General features: G+C 39.6%; 2 protein-coding genes across 9 annotated transcripts in view; one reads left to right on the top strand and one right to left on the bottom strand.

The window, feature by feature from the left end:
- PGRMC2 (progesterone receptor membrane component 2) overlaps positions 1–11741 on the top strand; it is a 27089-nt gene extending 15348 nt beyond the window's left edge. The window contains exons 2-3 of the mRNA XM_007059153.4: positions 9681–9836; positions 10575–11741. Coding sequence (XP_007059215.2) covers positions 9681–9836; positions 10575–10672 — 254 coding nt within the window. The 3' untranslated portion in view covers positions 10673–11741. The remainder of the gene's footprint in view (positions 1–9680; positions 9837–10574) is intronic.
- LARP1B (La ribonucleoprotein 1B) overlaps positions 8570–24734 on the bottom strand; it is a 113956-nt gene continuing 97791 nt past the window's right edge. For all 8 annotated transcript variants that reach the window (XM_043545547.1, XM_043545548.1, XM_043545550.1 and 5 more), the window contains one exon: positions 8570–24734. In XM_043545547.1, coding sequence (XP_043401482.1) covers positions 24489–24734 — 246 coding nt within the window. In that variant the 3' untranslated portion in view covers positions 8570–24488.

Here is a 24734-nt window from a genome sequence, read left to right as displayed (position 1 = left end):
ATTGTTACATTAGGTCAATGGCGTAGGACCTATTTGTAACCCTTGATGGTCTGTCGTGACCTAGAGACCTTAGGTCTGCCTCCCTTCTGCCTCCACAGGGGGTCCACGAGAGGGGGGCTTGGAGCTAGGATTCTAGACACCCCAGCCAGATGTGAACAACTTGCGGGAGTGGTGGTGAGCCAAGACACCACCAACAAAACACACCCTCTGCCCACATGGGCTCAGTGGGGAGGCTAAGGGGTGGAATGAATTTGGGGGTCTAGCCATGATGTGAGGAGATTGGGGGCATGGCAGTATAGTGAGGAAGGAGTTGTTGGGGGAGGGACCTGGGGAAGGAATTTGAGTGAGAGCATTGTGGGGGTGTCTGGAGAGTGAGGGGGCATGTAATCAAAAATTATAACTCAAAGGGGGCAGGGGGGCTAGGCTCAAAAAGTTTGAAAACCGCTCAGCATGCAGGCAGCGGGTAGCTAGGTGCTGTGTGAGGCAGGGGGTGCTGCAGGTAATGGGGTAGCGAGGGGCCGTATGCGGATAGCTCAGGGTGCAGGGAGAGAGGTAGCTAGGGGCTGTGTGACGGGAGGGACCCCCCCATGGTTGCTGCTCCCCTGAGTGCTCTGCTGGCCTTGGAGCTAGGTTCCCCCACCTGGGTGGCAGCTGCATGAGCAGTCAAAGGGGGCTGGAAGCTGGGCACCAGCAGCAGGGGAAATACCGCATCTGCCTGCTCCATGGCACCAGCTAGAACAGGAGCTGCCCCACGCTTCCTGGCTCCAGCTTTCAGCCTCCAACTGGGCTGGTGGGTTGTGGGAGAGAAGGAAGTGTGGGGGTGCATGTGGGGCTGCCCCACTCTGGGTAAGATGCTGCAGTTTGGGGGAGGAGGGCGTGCCCCCTGTACCCTGAACTCCACCCATGGGCTTGGGGCTTTAGCCCCACGGGGAGCACTGTGGCCACCTGGTTGGGAACCAGTGTTCTAGAACAAGCATATGTATATCTTTATTTGTATACCAGGTGATCAGCATACGTGGTGGATTATAAAGCATGTTAAATGAGTTAAAAGATGTGCTTCTTGCCTTGAAGAGTTTATAATCTAAACTAAGTAGACAAATATACAGATGTTAACTGAGAGAGGGCAGGGGAGGGAGAAGAGGGTTCAATCATTTAATCTCCTCTCCAACACAAAAAGAGAAAAGATGTACAGCTGTTAAGTTGCTTGAAGACTTGTTCTGATGCCTACCTACCATAAGTGTATTTAAAAATGACTTTTTATGTTTTGCTGATTAGTCTTTTTCTGTTTCATTTTTCTTTTGTAACTGTTCAGTCTTGAATAACATTCACATTTAAATGCTAATATTGCTAAAAAGGTAATTATTTCATTTTTTTTTTTAGAACTTCATTTAATTTTCACATTTTTCTGAGTTAAAATAACTCAGCTTAACTGTTTTGTAATTGGGTATAATTATGTAAGGCTAAGCCCTTTGCATACCATAAACTGTTGCTCTTTTTTGTTACTGTTGTTATTCTACTAAACTAGTGCTTTAAAATATTTGACCATTTTTCACTTATTTAACAATATTTGACTAATTTACCAATTATTTTTGGACCAGTCAAATGCCCAGCATTGCTTCCTGTCTTGTCTGCCTTTCCATGTACAAGTTGTTATACAGTTAACATTCACAAGAGGAAAAGACTAAAACTAGTTACAACTGTGGATTGTTCAATCCCGGCCAATCTTCCTGGGGTCATATTTTCAGTAAGCCCAAATATAAACAAAAATGTCATTGATTTTGAGTGCCCAGCCATGACCCTAGGATTCTGATTATTTTCAGAAGTGCTGAACACTCACAAATCCAAAATAAGTCCACATGGAGCTATTGGTGCTCAGCCTTACTTATTTCAAGCTGGTTAGCTAAAATTAATGAACATGTCTAAATATTTTGGCCTTCGTGTTTATAGTAATGTAGGTGCCCCTTGCAAAATAGCCTACATCACTTGTGACCCTTTATCTTGTTTTGTTTCTTTAGAAATTAGCTTCTTGAGACTCTTAGCTATATTTGATTAGTTTTTTAGGAAATCTTAGTTTATGTGCTTTCGGTATAAAATAACTAGATCTGAATTTCTAGATGTCAGTCCGCCCATCTGGATTCTTATACTGAACTCTTCACCAGACGTCAAGCACGTTTTTGTACTCTTATATACCACATTACATTGCAAAGGACTCAAAAGAAGTATACAAACTTTTACTGAAATGATTGGTTTGTGACTGGTATATAACTTTCTCTGAGAGAGAGAGAGCTTGTTTTGAATGAATTCCATTTTGTACATAAATTCGTATTTTACAGGAAAGGATATTCAGGTTGTAATATGCTACTCTAGATGACTATAATCATCCACTTTGTATGTGTCAAGTTTCAGTACCCAATTTGAGGCGCAAGTCTTAATGAGAGTTCTTGGCTGTTGGAGCGTCCTCTTGTGTGCATGAGAAACACAACAGTGGTTAATCTGATTCAGTATTTTTGTGTGTAGACCAGGTCACAAATGTCTCTTTGTATACACTTTCTTTTTCATATCCTTCCCGATTTAGGATTACTGACTTGTACCTAAATAGAGCAGGGTTGTGAATAATATATTGTATTTAAGAGAAGCCTTTTTGGGCTTGGAGGAGGTGATGTGGAAATACACTTGCCCTTGCAATGTTGGCTTGATGTTACCCTCTCACAAACAAGGCCGTTATTTCAGTAAAATAGTACTGAAGATAAGTACATTCCATGAAATGTATTGGAAATAGCTCCCTCAACATTTTTCTGTTCAATATGTCTACAGTTTTCAGAGTAACAGCCGTGTTAGTCTGTATTCGTAAAAAGAAAAGGAGTACTTGTGGCACCTTAGACTAACCAGTTTATTTGAGCATGAGCTTTCGTGAGCTACAGCTCACTTCATCGGATGCATAGCATATCGTGGAAACTGCAGAGTCTTCTGCAGTTTCCACGATATGCTATGGATCCGATGAAGTGAGCTGTAGCTCACGAAAGCTCATGCTCAAATAAACTGGTTAGTCTCTAAGGTGCCACAAGTACTCCTTTTCTTTTTATGTCTACAGTGTGTCCAGTGGGACCTCTAGTTCCTTATAGCCCTATTGTGCAATGTTCAAACACTTACACCCTGCCCTGAATGATTTACATACTAAATAGAAAGGACAGAGAAAGCGTGGGAGAAAGGAAGGATTATCATCTCTGTTTTACAGATAGGGGAAATGAGGTACAGAGTAAATTTTATAAGGCTACATGGGAACGTGGTGGTGCAAGACTGACTTAACACAGACCATTCTGATCAAGCATCTTTCCCGTCCCTAAGTTGAATATACTTGCACCTCCCTGGATGACTCTTCTCTGTTAAGTATAAGGAAAATTGCTCCACAACCTCTTTAAAGTTGGAGTTTGAAAAAATATTTTAAAAATATAGATGGGTGGCAGCCTATTAAATCTTGTAACTGGATAATTGCCACAGAGGGGCTCAGCAAAAGCGAACAGTGTAATCCAGTATTTGATATAAAATATTGTTTACTCAGAAATTTACATTCAGTGGATCCTGGTGTAAAGAACCAGAATTAGAACGTTTTGCCTCTTACTGCAGAAGAAATTGGTGCCTCTTCAGTAGATGTTTCAGAATCACTTGGGCACACGGTGATAGAAGCCTTATTTCTAATGAGTTCACTTTCTGGAATGGTCAGTGTACAGTACCTTCACCTGATCTTTCTTCAAGGAAGAGGGAATATGGTAAATTAACACTGGCAACTTTAGGTCAGTTAGACTTGAAAGACAGCAATTTGAGTTCCCTTACAATGACTGAAGTCCTATTTCAAGGACTATTTCAAGGACTAGTGATTTAGACATGACCTTGCTAGTTGTAAAGAAACTCCTTTATACTTTCGTAATGAACATGTTAAGTCTCTGGCAGAACATTAATATTTGACCACTTTATTAAAAAAGAGACAACTGGAAATTACAGGTCTTATTACTCATCTATAATCCTTACTTTTTGTTGTCAGCAAAACTGGATGTATGCATAATTCTTCACAGGTTGCAAAGCAAACAAATTCCAAAGGCCACCCTAAATACTTTGAGATAGATCATGAAAACATAATTTCAGAATCATGTAATCTACCAATATTCTAGTTTATTTTTAACAGAAAATTTTCTTTAAGTAATCGTAATCTGATTTCCTGTTTCAGTTAGCATGGTGGACTAGCAGAGAAGTTAATTCTCCTTAAGGAGGGCCTCAAACTGGAATAATATGCAGCAGGTTGAATATTACATTAAATGCAGCTTTCCAAAGAACCACACAACTTCCCAATTTATAGAAACAGCTATAAAGCTTGTAAAATCTTGGTAAGTTTTTACTCTAGACACATGGAGCAAAAGCCTTTTTGAGAAACTTTTGCATAGACATATGTCAGTCCACACGTTCCCATTAGAAGACATTGACTTTATATTGGAAGCCTAAGTTATTTAAGTAGGTAATGGCATTTATTGAAACATTCCGTATGGGAAAGGAACATTGTTTTAAGTGCTTTGGGAAAGAAAAATCTGAAATAAAATGCCATTCCATTCTGTAGGCTGTAGTTAGTAATTGCTTTTCCTAGAGAGTTATGACAACATATGGTATCAGGCAAGGAATGAAATTTGTGTAGTCTAGTGGCTTATGTTTTTCTAATTCAGAACTTCAAGGACTAGGTGATGTTATAAGTAGGTGTATTGGAGTACTGCAGAATGACTTCAGGAGGATCATCTTTGTTTAAAGAAATTGGTTTTGGTGCTACTGCTTCAGTGACTAGGGGCCTTCCTCCTATTGCTCTGGCCTTTTAAGTTACTATCAATCTTCATGCTCCAAAGAGAGAGTCTGTAAATAGAGCTGAAATGATGGTGACTAATACTTAAAATGCTGCAATAGGCTAAATGCTATTAATAGATGATATATTGAGAGTTCTGCATACTTCTTGGATAGCCTGCAAAATATTAATCATTCAGTTTTTAGCCATTTCATTTGTTTGTGTTAAATGTAAATTGACTGTTGAAAATGGTGAAGGTGCATGTTGAATTGTTTTTTCCAGGGTACAATTAAAAAATTAAAATACATGCATTCTGGAATATATTTGGAGTAATGTTTTATTTCACACTGAAATCTTTATTTTAAAACTACACTGTTTTCCTTTGTGCCATAAAACAAATAGATTTTTTTTTTTCCATTCTGGCTTACTAAATGCTTGTACTGCTTTATGTGCACAGTTAGACATAATTGCTTAGGCAAAGCTCCCTGAATACCCTCTGTGCTTGAGATTCATAAGCTTCAGCCAATCAGTACATATAGTACTGCATACATAACAGGAGTTAATAGGCTATGTGACTTTATTAAAGAACTAGCTTTGCATGTAGAGTTTCATGATCACACTCCTCCATTCATATGCAACTTTTATCTTCTATTCACCAATGTTCTAGTAGTGTGGGATTATAAACAATTCAAAGTGCATCTTTTAGGGTTTAGGTTAGTTACTTATTGCCATTTGCCTATTAGCACTTATTAGTTAAGATTAAATAAGGGCTGAACTAGTTGGGTCTCTCTCTAATCAGTCTTCGTATTCTATCAGAGTGCTCATACTTTCACAAAGAAGTGTGTTAGATGAGAGTACTGAATATCTGGTCCAAAAGGACTTGGTTTTTTAGCTACAAGATTGGTAGCTAACCATCTGTAGTATAAAAAATTGGGTTGTGGTCCCCGTTTCAAATACCTTGGTGCAAAAAGATTTCTTTGAGCTGGTATGTGGTAATGCTGTACCGACATTTATCTGGCAGCATTACCAGTTTTTGAAGAATCTAAGCTTTCTCTTAATTTTAAGTTTCTTGCTGTTATGTTTGTGAAGAGAACTATGTGAATATGAACTGATGTCACTGCTATGTCTTCAGATTGACAGAAATGAGATCTGACTGGTGTGAACAGCCCCGTGATTTAAATGTGAATGTTTTATTGCTGATCTAGTTAACAGAAACATCCAGCAATTTTTGGGACTGTAGGCAGATATTGGGTAGAGTAGTTCCATCACATTTTCCCCCCTCCACTCTTGGTGCTTGAGAAAGGGTATATATTTGTAACCATGTACAGTAAAAACTTTGTTCAGCATGGTGGTGGTGGGAGCGGGGTTTGCTGGTTAATCAAATATTCTGGTTAACTGCAAATTATATTTTACCAATGGAATACCAATTTTCAAAGTATTAGAATAAAATGAATAAAGTATAAAATACAGTAGTACAACATACAGGTATTCACTAATCCAGGAGTAGTACTGCACTGCAGAGTGGTTGGTTTCTTGAAGCACTTAAGTGTAAACAGGTAAAGTTTTCTATACAGTAGGTTATGATAGCATACACCCATATCACTAAAAATATACTTAACGCTAAAACTTCTGAACATAATTTAATCTCTTTGATTCAGAAGGCACTTCAGGATCTTACAGTGCCTCAGGGTCATTATCAACATCAGTTATCATTGTAGATGTAGAACAGGGGTGGGCAAACTTTTTGGGCCGAGGGCCACATCTGGGTGAGGAAATTGTATGCAGGCCCGGGGGTGGGTGCGGTGTGCAGGAACAGGCTCAGGGCAAGGGATTGGGGCAGAGGAGTGGTGCGGACTGCGGGAGGGAGCTCAGGGCAGGGAGTTGGGGTGTGAGGTACGGGCAGGGAGTTGAGGTGCAGGAGGGGTGCGAGGTGCAGGCAGGAGGTTTAGGGTAGGGAGTTGGGGAGGGCGGGGTGCAGGAGGGGTTTGGGCTCCGGCCCAGTGCTGCTTACCTAAAGCAGCACCAGGATGGCAGCAGCACGCACCAGGGCCAGGGTAGGCTCCCTGCTTGCCTTCTCCGGGAAGTGGCTGGGACCATGTTCCTGTATGGCCCCTAAAGGGGTGGGGGCACAGGGCTCCATGTGCTGCCCTTACTGTGCCTCCAGTTACCTCCCCTGAAGCTCCCATGGGCCATGGGCTCCCAACGGCTCCCGTTGCCGGCCAATGGGAGCTGCGGGGGGCGGTGCCTGGAAGCAAGGCAATGCCCTCTGCACTACACCCCCCCCCCCCCCCCCCCCCCCCCCCGGGGGGCTGCAGGGATGTGGTGCCGCCTGCTTCTGAGAGTGGGGCGGGGCCTCTGGCACCATGGGGGCAATCCCCTGGATCTGGCCCGTAGTTTGCCTGCCTCTGATGTAGAAGGTGTAGGAGATGGGGCTGAATCTATAATGACCCTATGATACACCCTGGAAGCTGCTTTTTTTTTTTTTAAATAAATCCCTGATATCAGTTTGCTTGCTTGTCTTCTGTCTCTTTTGCATAAAAGTAGAGTGCAGAATGTGCAACTGCATAACCTCCTGGGCAGTATACTAGTCTTGGTTACTAGACTGAATATTTGCATTGGGAGATATCAGAAATGCCGCTTAACAGAGCTTTCTGGTTGATAAATTGCCAGATAACAGCTTTTACTGTATATTGTACAGTACTTGCTGATAACGTATTAGCAGGATCATAGATGCATGTTAGGAGCTCAGAACGAGCATAATGAGTGCATATAGGAACCTCAGAAGGGGGGAGAAGCTGGTCATTCTGGTTTATACAACTTAAAAAATGTTTGTATTTTACATATGACAGTACACTATTAGATCAGATCTTTAGTATACCACACAGCTATACTATACAAAATAATGTCACAGTTAGCATCCATGAAAAATAAATATATTGAATAACTTTTTACATTTTGGTTTGTAGTTTTTTGCTTTCTTCACATTAGAGAGTTGGTGCTTCAAACTGTAGTATGTAACTGTTTTTTAGTTTCTACATCTAATAATTCCCAAAGGTTACGTTAAGTGTGGTGGTGTGCTTGAGGAACTTGGCAACCTAACTTTAAACAAATTGCCATCAAAGTTTTTGTATAATTCTATTTTAATATGTAATCATGCAACATTTGGGTTACTTCTCTATGTATGTAATGGAAACGTATGGAACTTTTTTTGACATGAGGCATAAACAGAATTTTAAAGTGTAATGAATTAAGAAATTCTGGAAAGCTATTTACCAACCTTAACAGGAAATCATATCCAGCAGAGAGTCACACTTGCTTTCCATATAGTAACCCTCTATTTGATAAGTTTGAAGTTTCATTAGCACAGTTGTGTGTTTCCTTGGATCATCTAATGGACTAAGCAGTAATTACCTGCACTGCTTGCTGGAGACTGATTCAACTGCATTCATGTAAGTGTGTCAACTAGCTTTCTGGAGGGAAAAGGTTATGTCCATGTTTGTTCTGGTCAAACTCCAGATTGGGTAACTGTTTGCCTGTCTAAAATTCCTCTTATGTTCAGTTGGATAAACTATTAAAAGTAGAGGCAAGATGTTTATGACTGTTAGTCTCCCCACCTATTTCAGAATAACAGACCAACTTGCCTGGTAATAAAAGGGTCAGGGGCAGGCAACTACAGTCTTCAAGCGTACTTACAAAAGCTAAGATTAAATTGGCAGTTAAACTTGTTACTCTTTTTTTTTTTTTTTTTTGGGAAATAACTGGCATTGTTCTCAACTCAGTTTTAATCACAAACTTAGATTTGCTTTTAGAAATAAGGTCAGTAGATAAGCGTCCATGACTGGGAATAAATAGCTGTGAATGGAAAAAAAAGTTTAAGACACTATTGCAGTGTTTGAAACCCAAGTGTGGCAGAATGGAGAATCTGAAAATAAAATGGACTTCCATCAAGTTTCATTACTCTGCCTGAGAAATAAAAAGTAAACAATACAAATGATAAAGTAAACTCTATTAGAAAACTAGTAAACTTGTTTAAAATAAACAGTTGTATGCCCCTTTAAACACTGATACGCTTTGACTTTGACTCCACTTTGCAGTAAGCTGGTTATTAGCCTTTTAGGACTAAATGGTTAACTGATTTACACCATCAACATTAGACATCTTGCAGTACAGATCTTCATTACAGAATAACTTGGAATCAGACCAGTGTAATTGCTTCATTTCATTGTGTTAGGGTCAACTTTATAAGAATACTGAGTTTGATGGTTCATAACGCATATCTTTAAAAGAATTGTGTGACATGGTTGGACCAATACCCTGATTTTACAATAAAAAGCTGTTCTTCCACCCTTGGTATCACAGTTGAGTTCAATGACCTAACATCAGGGAACTTAAGTTGCAAGTCTATAATGGATTTCCATTTTAAGATGTTGCCAGGACTTGAAGTAATAGGGCTGAGTCAAACTTAAATGGTCTCTTTTGTATGTATGTAGTACTAGTAGAAAAGTTTTTCCTTTCTCATTCTGTTCTCCTGTGCCTTCACCCTCAGACTGCAGAAGCACTTGAAATGACTTTCTCACATAAGATGACAGTTTGACTTGTGGTTTGGTCTTGTCAGATACCTGTGTAAAATATTTATTTTTTCCTGCCTTTGCTTTTCTTGTCAGCCTTCCCTGTCCATCTCATAGTGATGCCCAGTGTGGAGCTGCAGTGCCACTAAACGCTTCTCAACATTACAATACTGCTGTTCCCAACAACTCCTCCAGAAATATGGGATGACGTAAAGTCTTGTTTTCCCTGCTGTTTCTGCCACATGCATCTTACTCAAGTGTTTGAAAATATCAATTTTGTTTTCTATTTTCAGAGGGTCCATATGGAATATTTGCTGGCAGAGATGCCTCCAGGGGACTAGCAACTTTCTGTCTAGATAAAGATGCACTCAGAGATGAATATGATGACCTATCGGACTTAAATGCTGTACAAATGGAAAGTGTTAGAGAATGGGAAATGCAATTTAAAGGTAACTTTTTAAACTAGCAAAACATAATTGTTTACTTATACTACTAATCTGTCAAAATGACAAATGGTTGGGGGCTTTTTAAAAGATGTTTCTTGCTCACTGTACAGAAGTTGTGGCAATATTTTTATCTTCTTGGAAAAGGAATTCTGACTTACTGAGTTTCAGCTCTAGAAGGCGTTTTAATAGTGCCCATGTATGTATTTTTAATTAGTTTTGTTTTTATAAATAGCTAAATAGAAAATGTCATGTTTCAGACTTGATGTGTTAAAGAATTTCACTCCACTGACATAACAGCTCTTGGAGTGACTGACTAATAGAATATGGCACCTTAGTCATAAGATGTTTAGGGTAGATTCTATTTAATCTTTCTTGTTTGGGTGTAGTACTGATCAGTTTTGTCTTTAAGCTCCTGATGAAAATAATGCAACTTTTAAGTCAATTTTCAAACCACACTAAAATCAACAGGGTTGCAAAGGGTACAAGGATAGAATTTTCACCTATTGTTCAGTTGTGGGAAAGAGTGGTCAAAGAACGGACAAGTGGAAAATCCCTCTAAAGATATTTCAGGGTCTTGCTGTCAGTCAGTTTTTAAAATTCCTTTGACTGCAGTTATGTAGAATCAGAACCTTAGCATGAAAGGGGGAAAAAAAACCCTGATTTGTAATGTGCATTAGTTACAGGAAAGAGATTTAGTGGAAATAGCTGAATTTGATTGTAATTGACACACATCTTTTCCAGAAAAATATGACTACGTAGGTAGACTCCTAAAACCAGGAGAAGAACCATCAGAATATACAGATGAGGAGGATATCAAGGAACACACTAAACAGGATTGAACTTTGCAAAAACCAAAGTCGGGGCCTTCAGAACTGAAACCTCTTATTCCCCCATCACAATGTCTTGCATCTTTGGGTACAGTTCATCTGCTGCAAAAAACATTCAACAGGTTTTGTACAAAGAAAATAACACACAATGAAGATTTGAATACTAGGCATCATTTGTGCTGCCAAATTTTTTGTTGCAGTTTATTTGTAATGTGTGGTAAGGCTTCATTTATGAAGAGGGGCTAGGGATGTAAAAGGTTTAAAAAAAAAAACCCTACTCCTTTTTATCAGTAAGATGAAGCCTTCACATAGTCCATACTTACAGGCTCTAAGTTTAAGAAAATGAAAGCGTTCAGTTTTGTTTCACATGTTTTCTCCTGCATTAAAAATATTTACTCACGTACATCAATACTAAAGTCTGGGCCACTGAAACTGGTGTTAAAATGTGAATTTCCAAATTTGTTTTGCATGTGGGCAGAAGTAGCCCTGGCAGAAAAACTTCAGTTTTCTTGAGAGACATCTTTGCAGATTTGAAGGATGTACCAGTGACCTCTGTCTCAAAAGGATCTGGCAAAACTAATTTCTTTACAACAACTATCAGCTGAAGCCTGCCTTTTACCCTTCCCCTAAATCAAATCAATATTAATTGTGCCTTATTTCACTTAAATAGACTTGAATTGTTTTAAGGGAAAGCCCCCACTATGTGGTTTCAAAGTCACAATAAGCACCATTGAGACTGAAGTTAGAATGTTCTGTTGACTTGCAAACCTTGATATCATTCTGTATATAGAATGGAAAAGGACTACTCAGTGTTACTGCCATATGTTAATATACATAAACTTAATTAGCATTGTGATGGCCAAATGCATTCCCTCATGCTTCTTTTTAAATAATTAAACCACCCCACCATGCTCCCCCACCCCCAGGAGCTGCCTAATTTTTGGGAGCCTAGCCTTCACAATGCTGTAGTGAGGGTGTGTGCATCTCTGGGTGGGTGTCTGACTGCAAGACTTGGGAGGGATTGTTTCTGCAGATACTGTAAATACAAGTACCATTTTAATAAAGCATGTACAATACCAAATGTGCTGTCAGATTTTATGTGTAAGCTATTAGTCACTACATTTAGAATATAGGGGGGGAAAAACCTAGGGCATTAAATATTTTTGCACTGCCATTGAATAAAACTATTACCCTCATTTATGAGGAATCTTAAATAAGATTTATTCAGGTAAACTTTGGTTTAAATAAATGTGTGAACTATAATGCATTATGGTTCAAGAATATAAACTGACACATAACACTGAAGCATTCCAGGGAATTGGTATAATACCCACTAAGTTAACAAGATATGTCCACTATTAGCTGAAATAACTGAACTATCAGTTTAAGAAATTTCATTGTTCTTAATTCCTTCTTTCAGCATATGCAGTGCATGGTTTTGTTGTTATCCAGTCAGGGGCAAGTTGCACTAAAACTAAACATTTAATTGGACTGAATTTTATGAAAGCTTGTCTTGCTTTACTGATTTATGTGGCACTAGTAAACCCTATTAAGGGAATAAGTAAACCCTAATCAGTTGTTACTTTACTGTGTCTACCAGAACGTTACACACGAGCAGGGTCCTTTTGTCCAACATTGCAGGACAACTCTAAACCATGCTAAGGGTGGATGTGAGTATGTTTAAGTCTCGCTTCCCATTTTTGTGATACTTGTTCCTTGTAGAAATTAGAAATCACTTAACCTTCCATTCCACAGTTGTAAGCCTCAGTTACAACTTTTTCCCACTCCAGTAATTAAAATTATGCAGTCTGTTTGAAAGAAATGAGCCAATTTGTGTTCTATAGGTAAGTCTGTTGTTCTAACTACTAGTGTATTTTACACAATCACAAATAGCATTCAGTAGGGTACTCAGAGGGAGTAGAGTTCACACTAATCCAGACAACTTGCTATAGCACTCTTCAAGACAAGAAGTTACAAAACAAGATGCTATTAAAGCTTCTATGTCTAATACAGAAGTGTTAAAGGGAGTTCATTGCCAGCACTAGCATGGTCCAAACCCACACCTTGAGTGCAGATACTAACTACTCTACAAATCATTTGCAGAAGCCTGTTGAGGTAGTGCAGTCAATTTGTTTAAAATGCAAGTAGTGTAGCAAATTCCATCATACTTTATTACTATACAATTGAGAATACATAAACCCTTAAATTGAATTCTGCTCCTAAAAACTCTCCCTTAAACTCACTTGATCAGAGGCCTTAACGTAAACAAACATCAAAAGTTAGTAATTTATCACACTGAAGACAACTGCAGGTTTTTTTTTTTAGTTAGTGGCTGTTAAACACCAGTTGTATTACAGTAACTTTCATGGCTCTTGGATTTTTCCCCTTTTTCACTTGACTAGAGCTCTAAACTTGTCGTAAGGTACATTAGCACTATTCATCTTACTTAAAAAAACTGCATCCCTGACTTTAGTCAGTAAATCCATGTTTACATTATAGGGAAGTCCCCTAATCATTTCTTTAGGCACCAAAATTACTGGCCTATAATTCAGACCTTACAGCTGTTCCTCTCTGTTACCTTACATGAATGAGAGTTTCAATTAACTTGTATCTAGAACGGGGTAGGCTTAAATTGTGTAACCCAATGGTAGGTAGATCAGATCTCTGACAGGTACCTCAAGTTGTTTTTTTGTTTTTTTTAAAACCACTTTGGCAATGCTTGTACAGTTTGTCATGCCAAAAAAGTCATCTGAATAAAACTGTTAGTAGTGTACAAGAGGATACAATAGAATGGTTTGTACTTTTCACGTACAGCATTTCATTTTGCAAATACTAATGAATCAAGCCACATTACCCCCACCATTTAGAGAAGCCTTGACTGTAGCCACCCTGGCACAGGCAGACCTCCTGTGTAACAACTGCAAGTTGTCTCTCCTGTTTCTAAAGAGCACCTACAGGCTGCACATAAATTGGTCCATATAGACCCTATATAACTAACATTTAATGTTAACAGACCAATTAATGCAGTCTGTTAGATTTTAGAAATCACACCCCAGTAGAGTCCATTACCCCATCATGTGGAAAACCCTGTGATTTCTTGCACCAGTGCTTCAGTAGATTTGGCTCCAAGAGTGGATGCTGTAGGATGTTTGTCAGCATTGTCTAACCCTGCACAGTGGTAAAAACAGTTCAGCTAGTCTGTCTTGTATACAGTACAGCTACCACTCTTGCTATTTAACATGTTGCCTATACACAAGCAGATTGATGCGGTTTAGTTTTTTTCCTGTTGCAGAATACTACATGTGTACAGATACTAAAACTTTTGCCTTTTTTAAAATTTATATATAGTGAACTAGATTCAATTCAGTTTTTAAAGCTGCAAGAGTTCACACTGCAATACATGGTGAAACAGGGGAAACATGCAAAAACTTACAAGCTAAAAGTGGTAACCTAAAAACTACATAATGGTCCCACTAGGGCAGAAAGATACCCAATTCCTAAAAGCAAAACTTGTATTTTGACTTTATATTTTATATACTTATATTTTGACTTTATATTTGTCAATAGGGGATTATACATCCTATACTACCATCAGTAGACAGTGCTCTGTTGCATTAGTGCAACTTCATGTACTTCAGTAGATATAATAGGTGTAAGAACAATTAGATCCATTCTGTTCAAAGTGATTAACATTGGAAACTTCTTAAAAGGTATCAAATTCATAGCTCTTAAAAAGTGTTTAGTATGTTTTTCATTGAACAACTCTAACAAACCACTGCAGGCATACAATAATTGGGAAGTGTAAAAGGAAACATTAACATCTTGGAAACTTAACTCAGATCGCTGTTTAGCCTACTGTAATTAAAGAACCTGCAGACTGCCATTTTGTGAAGTGAGTTTCCTACCTCTTGTGACAATGGTATCCATGGTGCACCATATTATGTCATCCAGGGAGAAGAGCATGTGGAATATGATTAAAACTGACTGAAGAATAGCAGACCCAAATGTAGCATCCACTCCAAAGCATAGTACCTTGAACATGGGGAGATTCGTGGCAGATTTCTGCAATAGGGATGCCATTCAATGGGGCAAAAGAAACAGACATCTTGTGGAAAGAGCTATAATTCTTCAAGTGCTTGCACATGTCCATTCCAATGGAAGTGTGTGCACGCATGCATGTGCACCCCACGCATAGTTGCCAGAATTTTTTCCCCTAATGGTATCCATAGAGTCTGCTCCAGTGCCCTCTGGTGTCACGCACTCATAGCATCGTTATAAAGGGCCTCCCTGACCCTGCATCCCCTCAGTTCCTTCTTACTGCCTGATGATTGCTGGAACAATTCTTGTTGCTTCAGGCAAATTTCCAAGTGGTTTTTCCGTTATTTCTTTTCTTTTCCAGTGTATATAGTTATAGTAGTGATAGTTGCTGGACTCCTTTGTGCTTAGTTAGCAAGGTTCGTCCACTTCTGATGGTGGGGCATGCCTCAGTCACCGGGCTTCAAGTCCTGCACTGCCTGCAGCACATCGCATTTCAATCCCCGCAATATTGGATTCTGTGTTTTCAAGCTGCCTGTCCCACTTCTTTGATGCCTGGACTTGCATTACTTCAGACTGTTGGGTACCTCAGCATAATAGCAGTGGGATGCACCCTCCAGTTTCTGTCTACCCCACCTTCCCCCCTCCACCCCATTCCTTTTCAGGGACCCTTCTCACAAGCAACTGTTGGAAGAAGTCATCCAATCCCTCCTTTGGGTGGGAGCCATAATAGAGGTTCCGTGTCACTTAAGAGGAAAGAAATTTTATTCCCATTATTTCCTAATACTGAAAGTCAAGGATGGTCTCAGACCTATCCTAAAACTGTGTCATCTCAACCACTATCTCAAACTTTAAGTTCTGGATGGTCTCCCTGGCTTCCATCATTCCCTCTCTGGATCCGGGCGCTTGGTATGCCGCCCTCAATTTAAAGGATGCAAAGTTCCACATATCAATTTTCCACCAGTTCTCTTCCCTGCGAGGCAACAGCCCAGGGTCTCTTACAGACGCCTTCCTGCTATCATGGGCAGATCACCTGTATTACGCTTTTCGTCCTATCCCAATGATACACAAGGTTCTAATGAAGATCAACCAGGATTGGGCACGGGTCAGTCTCATAGCCCTAGCATGGCACAGGCAGCATTGGTTCACAACCCTGTTAGGCCTCTCGATGGAAACACTGCTCCTGCTTCCGCTACACCCAGATCTGATCTCCTGAGACCACAGGCAGCTGCTCCACCCTCTTAATCTGATGGCCTGGAAACTCCATGGCTGAATCCCGAGGAGCAAGCTTGCTCAGAGCAAGTCTGTAGAGTTCTTCTAGACAGTAGAAAACCCTCCACCAGGACCACTTACCTTGCAAAATGGAAGTGATTCTCCCTCTAGTCCTGCCAAGGTGGAGTTCTGCCCAATCCCCACTGCAATTTATATTGGAGTATCTTTTGCATCTGAAACAGGAACTGGCTATTTCTTCAGCCAAAGTCCACCTAGCAATGGTATCGGCCTTCCATCCCTGGCTTGACAACCAGTCTGTCTTTTCACAGAAGATGGTAATCTGTTTTCTTAAAGGCCTGGAGAGGTTATTCCCCCACTTAAGAGAGCCTGTTCCTCCCTGGGATCTAAACCTCATCTTGTCAAAACTTATGGGTTCCCCGTTCGAGCTGCTGGCAATGTTCTCGTTGATGCACCTCTCCTGGAAAGCAGCTTTCTTGATGGTCACCACCTCGGGCAGAAGGGTTTCGGAGATCTGTGCCCTCGCATTGGAGTCCCCATATACAATCTTCTTTAAGGATAAGGTGCAGCTGTGCCTTCATCCGGAATTCCTCCCAAAAGTAGTTTCGCAATTCCATTGCAGTTAAGCAGTCACCAGTTGTCTTCCCAAAGCCACGTACAAATAGGGAGGGGCAACCTCTACACTCCTTGATGTTAGATGTGCCCTCGTGTTTATATACAAAGAACCAAGCCATTTTGCAGATCAACCCCGTTGTTCACAGCAATAGCAGAGAGGATGAAAGGCCTTCCCATCTCCGCCCAGAGAATCTCATCCTGGATTACATCATGAATTCATGCATGCTACAAACTGGCAGGCAAACCTGACAGCTCATTCTACAAGATCACAGGCCTACTAGTCTGCTTTCTTAGCACAAGTCCCATTCAGGACATCTTCAGGGCAGCAACCTGGTCTTCAGTGCACATGTTCTCAATGTACTATGCCATCACCCAGCAAGCCAGAGAGAATGCCAACTTCGGCCCCACAGTCTTGCAGTCAGCTTGTTCCTGAACTCTGTGCCCACTTCCTGTGCAACTACTTGAGAGTCACCTACACTGGAATAGACATGTGCAAGCATTCGAAGAAGAACCAGTTACTAACCTTTCTGTAACTATTTTTTGAGACGTGTTGCACATGTCCATTCCAAAACCCACCTACCTTCCCCTCTTATCGGAGTCAGAGGGTCAGAGGAAACTGAGGGGGTGCAGGATTGGCAAAGCTGTTTATACCAGCTCTGAGCATGTGGCACCAGAGGGTGCTGGAGCTGACCTGACAGATGCCACTCAGGGAAAAAGTCGACCAACTGTGCTCAGGACACGCACACACCTGCATTGGAATGGACACGTGCAATACATCTCGAAGAACAACAGCTACAGAAAGGTTAGTAAAAGTTTTTGCTCGCAGGCTGTTGGACACCAGCAATTTGTAGCGGGACAGAATACAACTGGAAACCCATTTAGACTCTGTGGACACAGGTGTACCTTTAACCATGTCCAAAATGAGGGGAAAAAAAATTAAATAGCTCTAGTCCTGTCCAAACAGAAGGCTAAAGTCCTCCAAATATTCAAGGTGTGAAGGTTCTGGATGAGGTTTAGGGTGAAAAACCAGAAGATGAATAGTCTGATGTGATGTTAGGTAAGAACCCAGGATGTGGGCAGAGGGATACCTTGTCTTTAAAGAAAAGAGCATGGAGGGTGATGGTTAGCCATCAAAGTACTTAACTTACCAACTCTCCAACCAGAAATGATATAGCCACAAAAAAAGTGGTTTTCAGGGATAGGTGTAAAAGTGAAGACACAGCCAGAGTTTCAAAGGGAAGCTTCATCAGAGAGGTGACAATTAAGTTCAAATCCCAGGTTGGGATGAGTTCCTTGATATTTGGAAACAGGTTAGATAGCCCTTTAATGAATCTAGAAGCAAGCGTATTTGATTGCCATGAGCATCAGCAAGTTGATATGGAGAGTAGATTGTGGTCAGACCATCTGCCCTCAACAGTATGGTCCTAAAAGGGAGTTCACCATCCTAGAAGGGAGGCATCTGAAGCTATGGGATGACAGGAAATGGATAGTTGAAAGGGACTCCTCAGCAGACCTTCTGTGGATTTTAGCACATGCTGAGGAATGGAGAGCACCTTTCAAACTGTCTCTGTTGGGGTATAAATGTCTTGAGCCAAACCTGGAAACAGCAGAAGTGCAAGTGGGAATGTAGCACGATGAAGACAGATGCCACCATGTGACTGAGGAGCTGCAAAGGCTCAATGGGACACGTGTAATCAAATGTGTCAGAATAAGAAATCTGTCTTCCAATAGGTAAGCTCTGGATGTTGTATTTGCTGAGCACATAAGAGAAGACTTCTCAATGTCGAATTGAAGTCCTAGCATGGTGAACATGGCTGAAGCTCTCTTGATGGCAACCTGGACCTCAATGCAAGAGCATCCTTTAAGCAGTCAGTCATTGAGGTAAGGGAAGACTATGACTCCCCAGCAATGAAGCAGAGTGGCGACAATTGCCATAACCTTTGCAAATGTCCTGGGGGCAGTAGAGAGCCTGAAGGAAAGCACTCAATACTGAAAGTGCTTTTGACTGATGACAGATCACAGAAACCTCTTGTGAGAAGGATGGATCACAATATGAAAATATGTATCTTGTAGTTTGAGGGTTGTGAACCAATCCCTAGGATCTAGAGATGGTATGATAGCTGTGAGTGTTACTATCCTTGAGTCTTGAAGTGTCCCTTGAGGAAAAAGCTCCAGGAAAATCAGGCTGAAGTAGGTGAACAACCTTGGATAGAATATTTTGAATCAGAAGAGCTGTTGTCTTCTGGACAATCCAGAAAAGGGGGCGGGCATAGACACAGGTGGAGGAGCAGATTATCTGACAGTTCGCATGGGTACCAGGGAACCACAAATCTCTTTTGCACAATAGTCAAGAAGGTGATCGAGCTGCAGAACTAGACAGTGTGTTGAGGTCACTTAAACTGATATACAGTGGGGTATCTGGGCTTGGATCTGATACAGGTTGGAGGGAGTCCCTGTCTGTCCTGTATGTCTCCATATGTCGCTGTCTGTCCTGTAATGACTCTTGAATCCCAAGCAAATCTTGCACTTAGAAAGCACATAAGTATCCTCCGAACAGTGGATACAGTGCAAGTGGCCATCACTAACTGGGATGGACTCCTACCATCTGAGGCAATAATTACATCCTGGGAATTTAGGCATACCCCTAGGAAAAAAGGTCTTCAGTAAAGGAGAGAGGGTACAGCGTCCCGGAACTTTTGCCCCCTTTAACTAAACTAAACCTATTAAAAATAAAACTTAATCTGTTTAATCTCTAGTAGTCCTAAGTAAAGATTCAATAAACACCTAGCAAAGCAAGTGAGCACTACTGAACACTCTGTCTCAGGCACAGATGGTTGAAAAAGAACTGGGTCTGGTTCATCTGTCATAGCCCTTAATGCCCTTTGTATGGGGCCTGAGAATAGCTAGGGTGTGCGTGGATCCCACAGGCAGTGCAGCTGAAAATTTCTGATCCAAGGCACATGGGAAAATTAAGATTTAAAGACTACACTTGAGGCTTGATTTGCAGATTTACTCTTTGCTCTCACTCTGTGCAGAACATTAGCCTCCTTTGTTTATCAAACAGTAATGCTTTTCCAACTGTCTCTTTCTCATCCCAAAATGTTTTACATGTCTTCTGAACAACATTCATGCAGGTACTGGAATGAGCTGATTTTTTAAATGAGTTTTTTAATACTTCTAACAAATTTCACAACGAGTTTCTCCATGATGGGCCAAATTCACTGCTGGACTAAATGACTAAAGTTTTTTCTCCAGCTGTGAATTTGGGCCCAGGGTATACGTTTGAATTAATTCAATCGCTATTGAGTTAATAGCCCTTGTACCCTCCATGCATCCATCATTTGATTATAGATGGCCCACATTTTAACTGCTTATCCAACTCATTCTATTCAACATGCCATTACAGCTCCATTCTATGCAGGGAATGGGATCTTTGAAACTGATGCTGCTCAAAGTAAGCCAAGTAAAAACTCCCCAGGAAAAACAAAATGTATCTACAATTTTACAAGATGCTAAAAGAGTTCTAGTTTCCTGCTTCCTCAAAACCCTTGATTGTTTTTCTGCATAAAGTTTAAATTCCTCATCCTCATTTTCAAAGTGCTGTTCCAACACTACGCTTGCATTCCTCTTTAATTAACTTCCCATCTCAGGACCTATAGTCCCTCTTCTTGCTTAGATACTCCTTTAACCCCTCCCACTTGGATCCTGGTGCTCTTTTCAAACTGCCTGTTGACTGGAATAACCTTTTCCTGTTCATCGAGTCCCTATGACAGAAGGGACCATTGTGATGAACTAATCTGACCTGTGGAACACAGCCTGTAGAACTTCCCCAATATAATTCCTAGAGCATCTTTTAGAAAAACATCCAGTCTTGATTTTAAAAGTGCCAGTGATGGAGAATCTATCACAATCCTTGGTAAATTGTTTCAGTAGTTAATTACTCTTGCCGTTATTAATTTACACCTTGCTTCAACTTCCAGCCACACTGGAACATGTTACACCTTTCTTTGCTAGACTGAAGAGCCCATTAAATATTTGCCCCCAATGTAGGTACTTAGATTGCAATCAAGTTACCTCTTAACCTTCTCTTTAAGATAAACAGATTGAGCTCTTTGAGTCTATCACTAAGGCCTGGTCTACAATCAGGGGTGAGGTGGGGGAAATCGATCTAAGTTACGCAACTTCAGCTAAGTGAATAGCGTAGCTGAAGTCGACGTACTTAGATCTACTCACCGCGGTGTCTTCACTGCAGTGAGTTGACAGCTCACGCTCCCCCATCAACTCCGCCTGTGCCTCTCGCTCCAGGGGAGTACTGGAGTCGATGGGAGAGCGCTCAGTGGTCAATTTATCACGTCAAGATTGGATGCAATAAAGAGACTCTTGCTGGATCGATCGCTGCCCGTCGATCCTGTGGGTAATGTAGACAAGCCCTAAGGTATGTTTTTTAATCCTTTAATCATTTTCATGACTTTTCTCTCTGAATCCGCTCCAATTTACCAACATCTTTCTTGAATTGTGGACATCAGAATTGGATACAGCATTCTAGCAGTGGTAGCAGCAGTGCCAAATACAGAGGTAAAATAGCCACTTCTCCTACTCAAGATTACAGTTGATGCATCTGAGGGCTGTGCAGTAGCCACAGAATCACACTGGGAGCTCATGTTCAGCTGATTATTCACCATGACCCCCCAAATCTTTTTCTGAGTCACTGCTTCTTTTGCAGAAGGTGTCTGTCTCTACTTTAAAATCCTCCCTTTAAAACCTACTCCCCTTTGCCTGACTTTGCACATCTATTTTACTGTTGCCACATTCACAAAAAATGTTTAAAAGAAATTTTAGATATCAATATCCCCCCTCTCCCCATTTTTTTTCTTATTTGTTCTTTTCCTTATCCCTACTGTGTAATATCATTTCCTGCACTTGTCTAATATAAATGAAAGGCCTTTGGGCAGTGACTGTGAATTAGTTCTGTACAGCACTAGAGAAACTTATGTCACTACCTAAATATTAAATAGTAAACTGGATTTTTAAAAGTTATTGATTTTGTACATCAGAGCTGCAACAACTTCAAAGGCTTCCACTCAGTGCACAGAATCAAGCAGGAATAGTTCTTTGAAAAGAAGTGCTGCAAATTGAGCTAAGTAGGCATTTTGGGCTAGCTTAATTACAGCATTAAGCCCCAAGCAGCGGCATGAGCCAAAAGCTAACATCTAGACTGAAAGGCAGATTGCTGTTGAATTAGTTTGAGAAACTTTTCTTTCAAATGAAGAGGCAGAGTTTGAAGCTTTTCATCAACTATATATGATTCAGTCAACTCACAATATTCTAAGAGCTGGAAAGATCAGAAATTCAAGAGATGGCAGATCCCAGGTATGTATACTAAATTGCAAGATTATTTACAACGGGGATTTGTAAAAAAAAAAAAAAAATAGCACATTTGTCCAAACAATTTAACTACTTGGATTCCTACATTTTTAGGAATTTTATAAATATACCATACTCCAAGTTACACAGTCAGTCAATCTCGCGTTGAAGACAGTAAGCTACATCTTCCACCTCAAGAAAAGTAGGTGTACTGCTTGCTGCTTACAAAAAGTCATATCCACTTCTGCAACAGTGCTTTCTTACCATTCACACATTTTCTCCAGGAAAAAGTAACTTTAAATCATGGAATTCCACTAAAATATATGCAATACATTTCAACTAAGAATTATTTCCAGTGTTGGGTATTATCTAATACTGGTGATGGTGTATATACTGGATACTCAGAAGGAGTTATGGGGAGAGATATGGTGCTGCAATTATAGATGGTTGCAGGAGGGAGTTGTATTTGTTTTTGAGGGAAAAAGAAGAAGCTAATTCATATCAAAGTCTTCTGCTTAGGGCCATGTTTAGCATGTTACCTGCCTCTGTTTTAAACCAAAAACAGGATGATATGAAAATGATTCTATCAAAACTGCAGAAAACTGGTTATGAATTGGAGAATCAAGCCATTCCTAATTTTAACAAGATTAAATTTCATAACAAATACCTTCACTCACCTATAAAAGTAAAGTTGATACAAGTCTACAATCTTAGCTTTAAACAAGGTTTTCATGTATAATTTTACAGATCACGAACAACACAATTGGGGTTTTTGATATTTTTATAAAATTTGCAAAGATATACCACAAATTACACACACTGAACGCTAAATATTCAAAGTCTATTACTTGTATATACAGTTTCAATCCAAATTTACATTTGCATCATTTTCATGAATAGAAAGAGGCATGGATCAAACATAGATATGAGATATATGACTAGTATGTTGAAAAGATGCTATTTAAAATGTTCATTTGTATCAATTCCTATTATGTTAGTTCCTATTTTCCTTTTAAAATAAGTTACTTCTAAAAGGCTCAATTTTGTATTGAAATTACTCTAACTATTAGGAAGGCCACTGCTATATACTCATTTACAAGTGCGTGTGTGTTCATAATTGTTCTATTCAGATTCACAAGCTAACTTGACTGAAATTTTAATGGACTTGAAGTTGCATCAACTTCTAAAATCCACTACAAATTTAAAACTCATTCTTTGGATGTTGAGTCATTTAGGACACCTCCCTCCCAGTATTAAGGCATCAGTGTTAGACATTACTTCTAGTTATAAAGTTAACTGAAGGCTGTTTGGCAGTTAACAAGTATAGCAAAAAATAACTCATTCCTATCTTCCCACCTACCTTAGAAAGAAGTCATTTCCTCAGTTATACTAAATCTTTAAATCAAAATAAATGAAGTTAGTAAGTAATTACAGGTGATAAAACTCGTGATTTTACTCGTATCCCAACACTAGAAATGAATGTTTATTTGAATTGGTTTACATTTAATGAAACTAATGTCTTGACCAGTTTGTTGAAATCTCATTTAGTCTTATAGCTAGCAGAATTTTAAATTATAACTTCATTTACATACATTCTAAAATAGAAAAACAAATTTAGAATGCATACTTTAATTTTTAAATTTGTCTCAAAAGTAAAACTAAATATTTGAGTTGAAATTAAAATCTTTAAAAAAATTGATCTGCTATACCTCTCGTAGCACACTTTATAACCATGAAATAGAGAGAAATGAAAAAACAAGAACCTCTATGAAACGGAGGATGATTTGAATGTTATTTGCTATTTTAGCAACCTGCAAAAACTGCAGATATTTAGTGAATTTAGGACAGTACATAAATCAACATACCCACTTTCCCCTTCTGCTCACAATCATATAAAAACAAATGTTGAACACTTCCTTAAAACTAAACCAGCTGATGTCCACTCAGAAAACTCCACACCTAACAAAACACTAACTATGGAGATCCTGAAATAAAAAATAGAAAGCAAAATAATTAAATAGAATCCAGAAGCGCACACAGTTCCGTACAGCTTCACATCCGTAAAGGTGCTTTTACTTTTTACAAAAAAGCAAATTTTTTTTTATCGTTATATATGTAAGAAGGAGCCTACAAACTTAGATCCTTTCTGTAATTTAAAAAAATATACACTCTTTTGGCTTTGATACGTACAATTAATAATTCATAATGGGGAAATTAGGTGAAGAAAGCTCAGTAAGTAACATGGATATGTAGTATCTTCTTTAAGAAGTATGAGCTAAAATGTAAGGCATCCCCAAAATATTTTTTGCATATAGTATAAGAATGCCGTTTTTGTAAACAATAGCTCAAGGAAAGCAATACTGAAACCATAGACATTTTCCTAGAAACCCTTTGATAATCTCAGAACCAGCCACCCTCAACCATTGGAAATGTTTTTGAACTTACTTGTGAAAGAGAAAATGCAATCCTTTGTCTTCCCATACATTTGTTTTTTAATCAAGCATTAGAACAGTTCCCCCTGAAAATTTCTGAACTAAAATATTGATGTAAAAGTTGACCTCAAGAGCACTAACTTGTCTTAAGTCTATTTTTCAGATATGTCACCTTCTGTTGATTTTGTGGCAGCACTGTTCTTGCTTAACTTGTCAATTGATTCCTGCGCAGTATTCCCATCATGAAAGTTTACTGGGATCTGAAACTGATTGTCAGCTGTGGTTTCAGAAGCAATTAGAGTCTTAGAAGAGGATGTAGGCTGATGTCTATGCCAACCACTCTCCTCACCTACTGAAGCTGAAGGTCTTTTTCTCCCAGATATTTCACTAAGAGGAGG

This window comes from Chelonia mydas, chromosome 4 (genome assembly GCF_015237465.2).
Source record: "Chelonia mydas isolate rCheMyd1 chromosome 4, rCheMyd1.pri.v2, whole genome shotgun sequence".
NCBI lineage: Eukaryota > Metazoa > Chordata > Testudines > Cheloniidae > Chelonia > Chelonia mydas.
The sequence above is the reverse complement of the archived record's forward strand: the minus strand, read 5'-3'. Positions and strand labels throughout refer to the sequence as shown.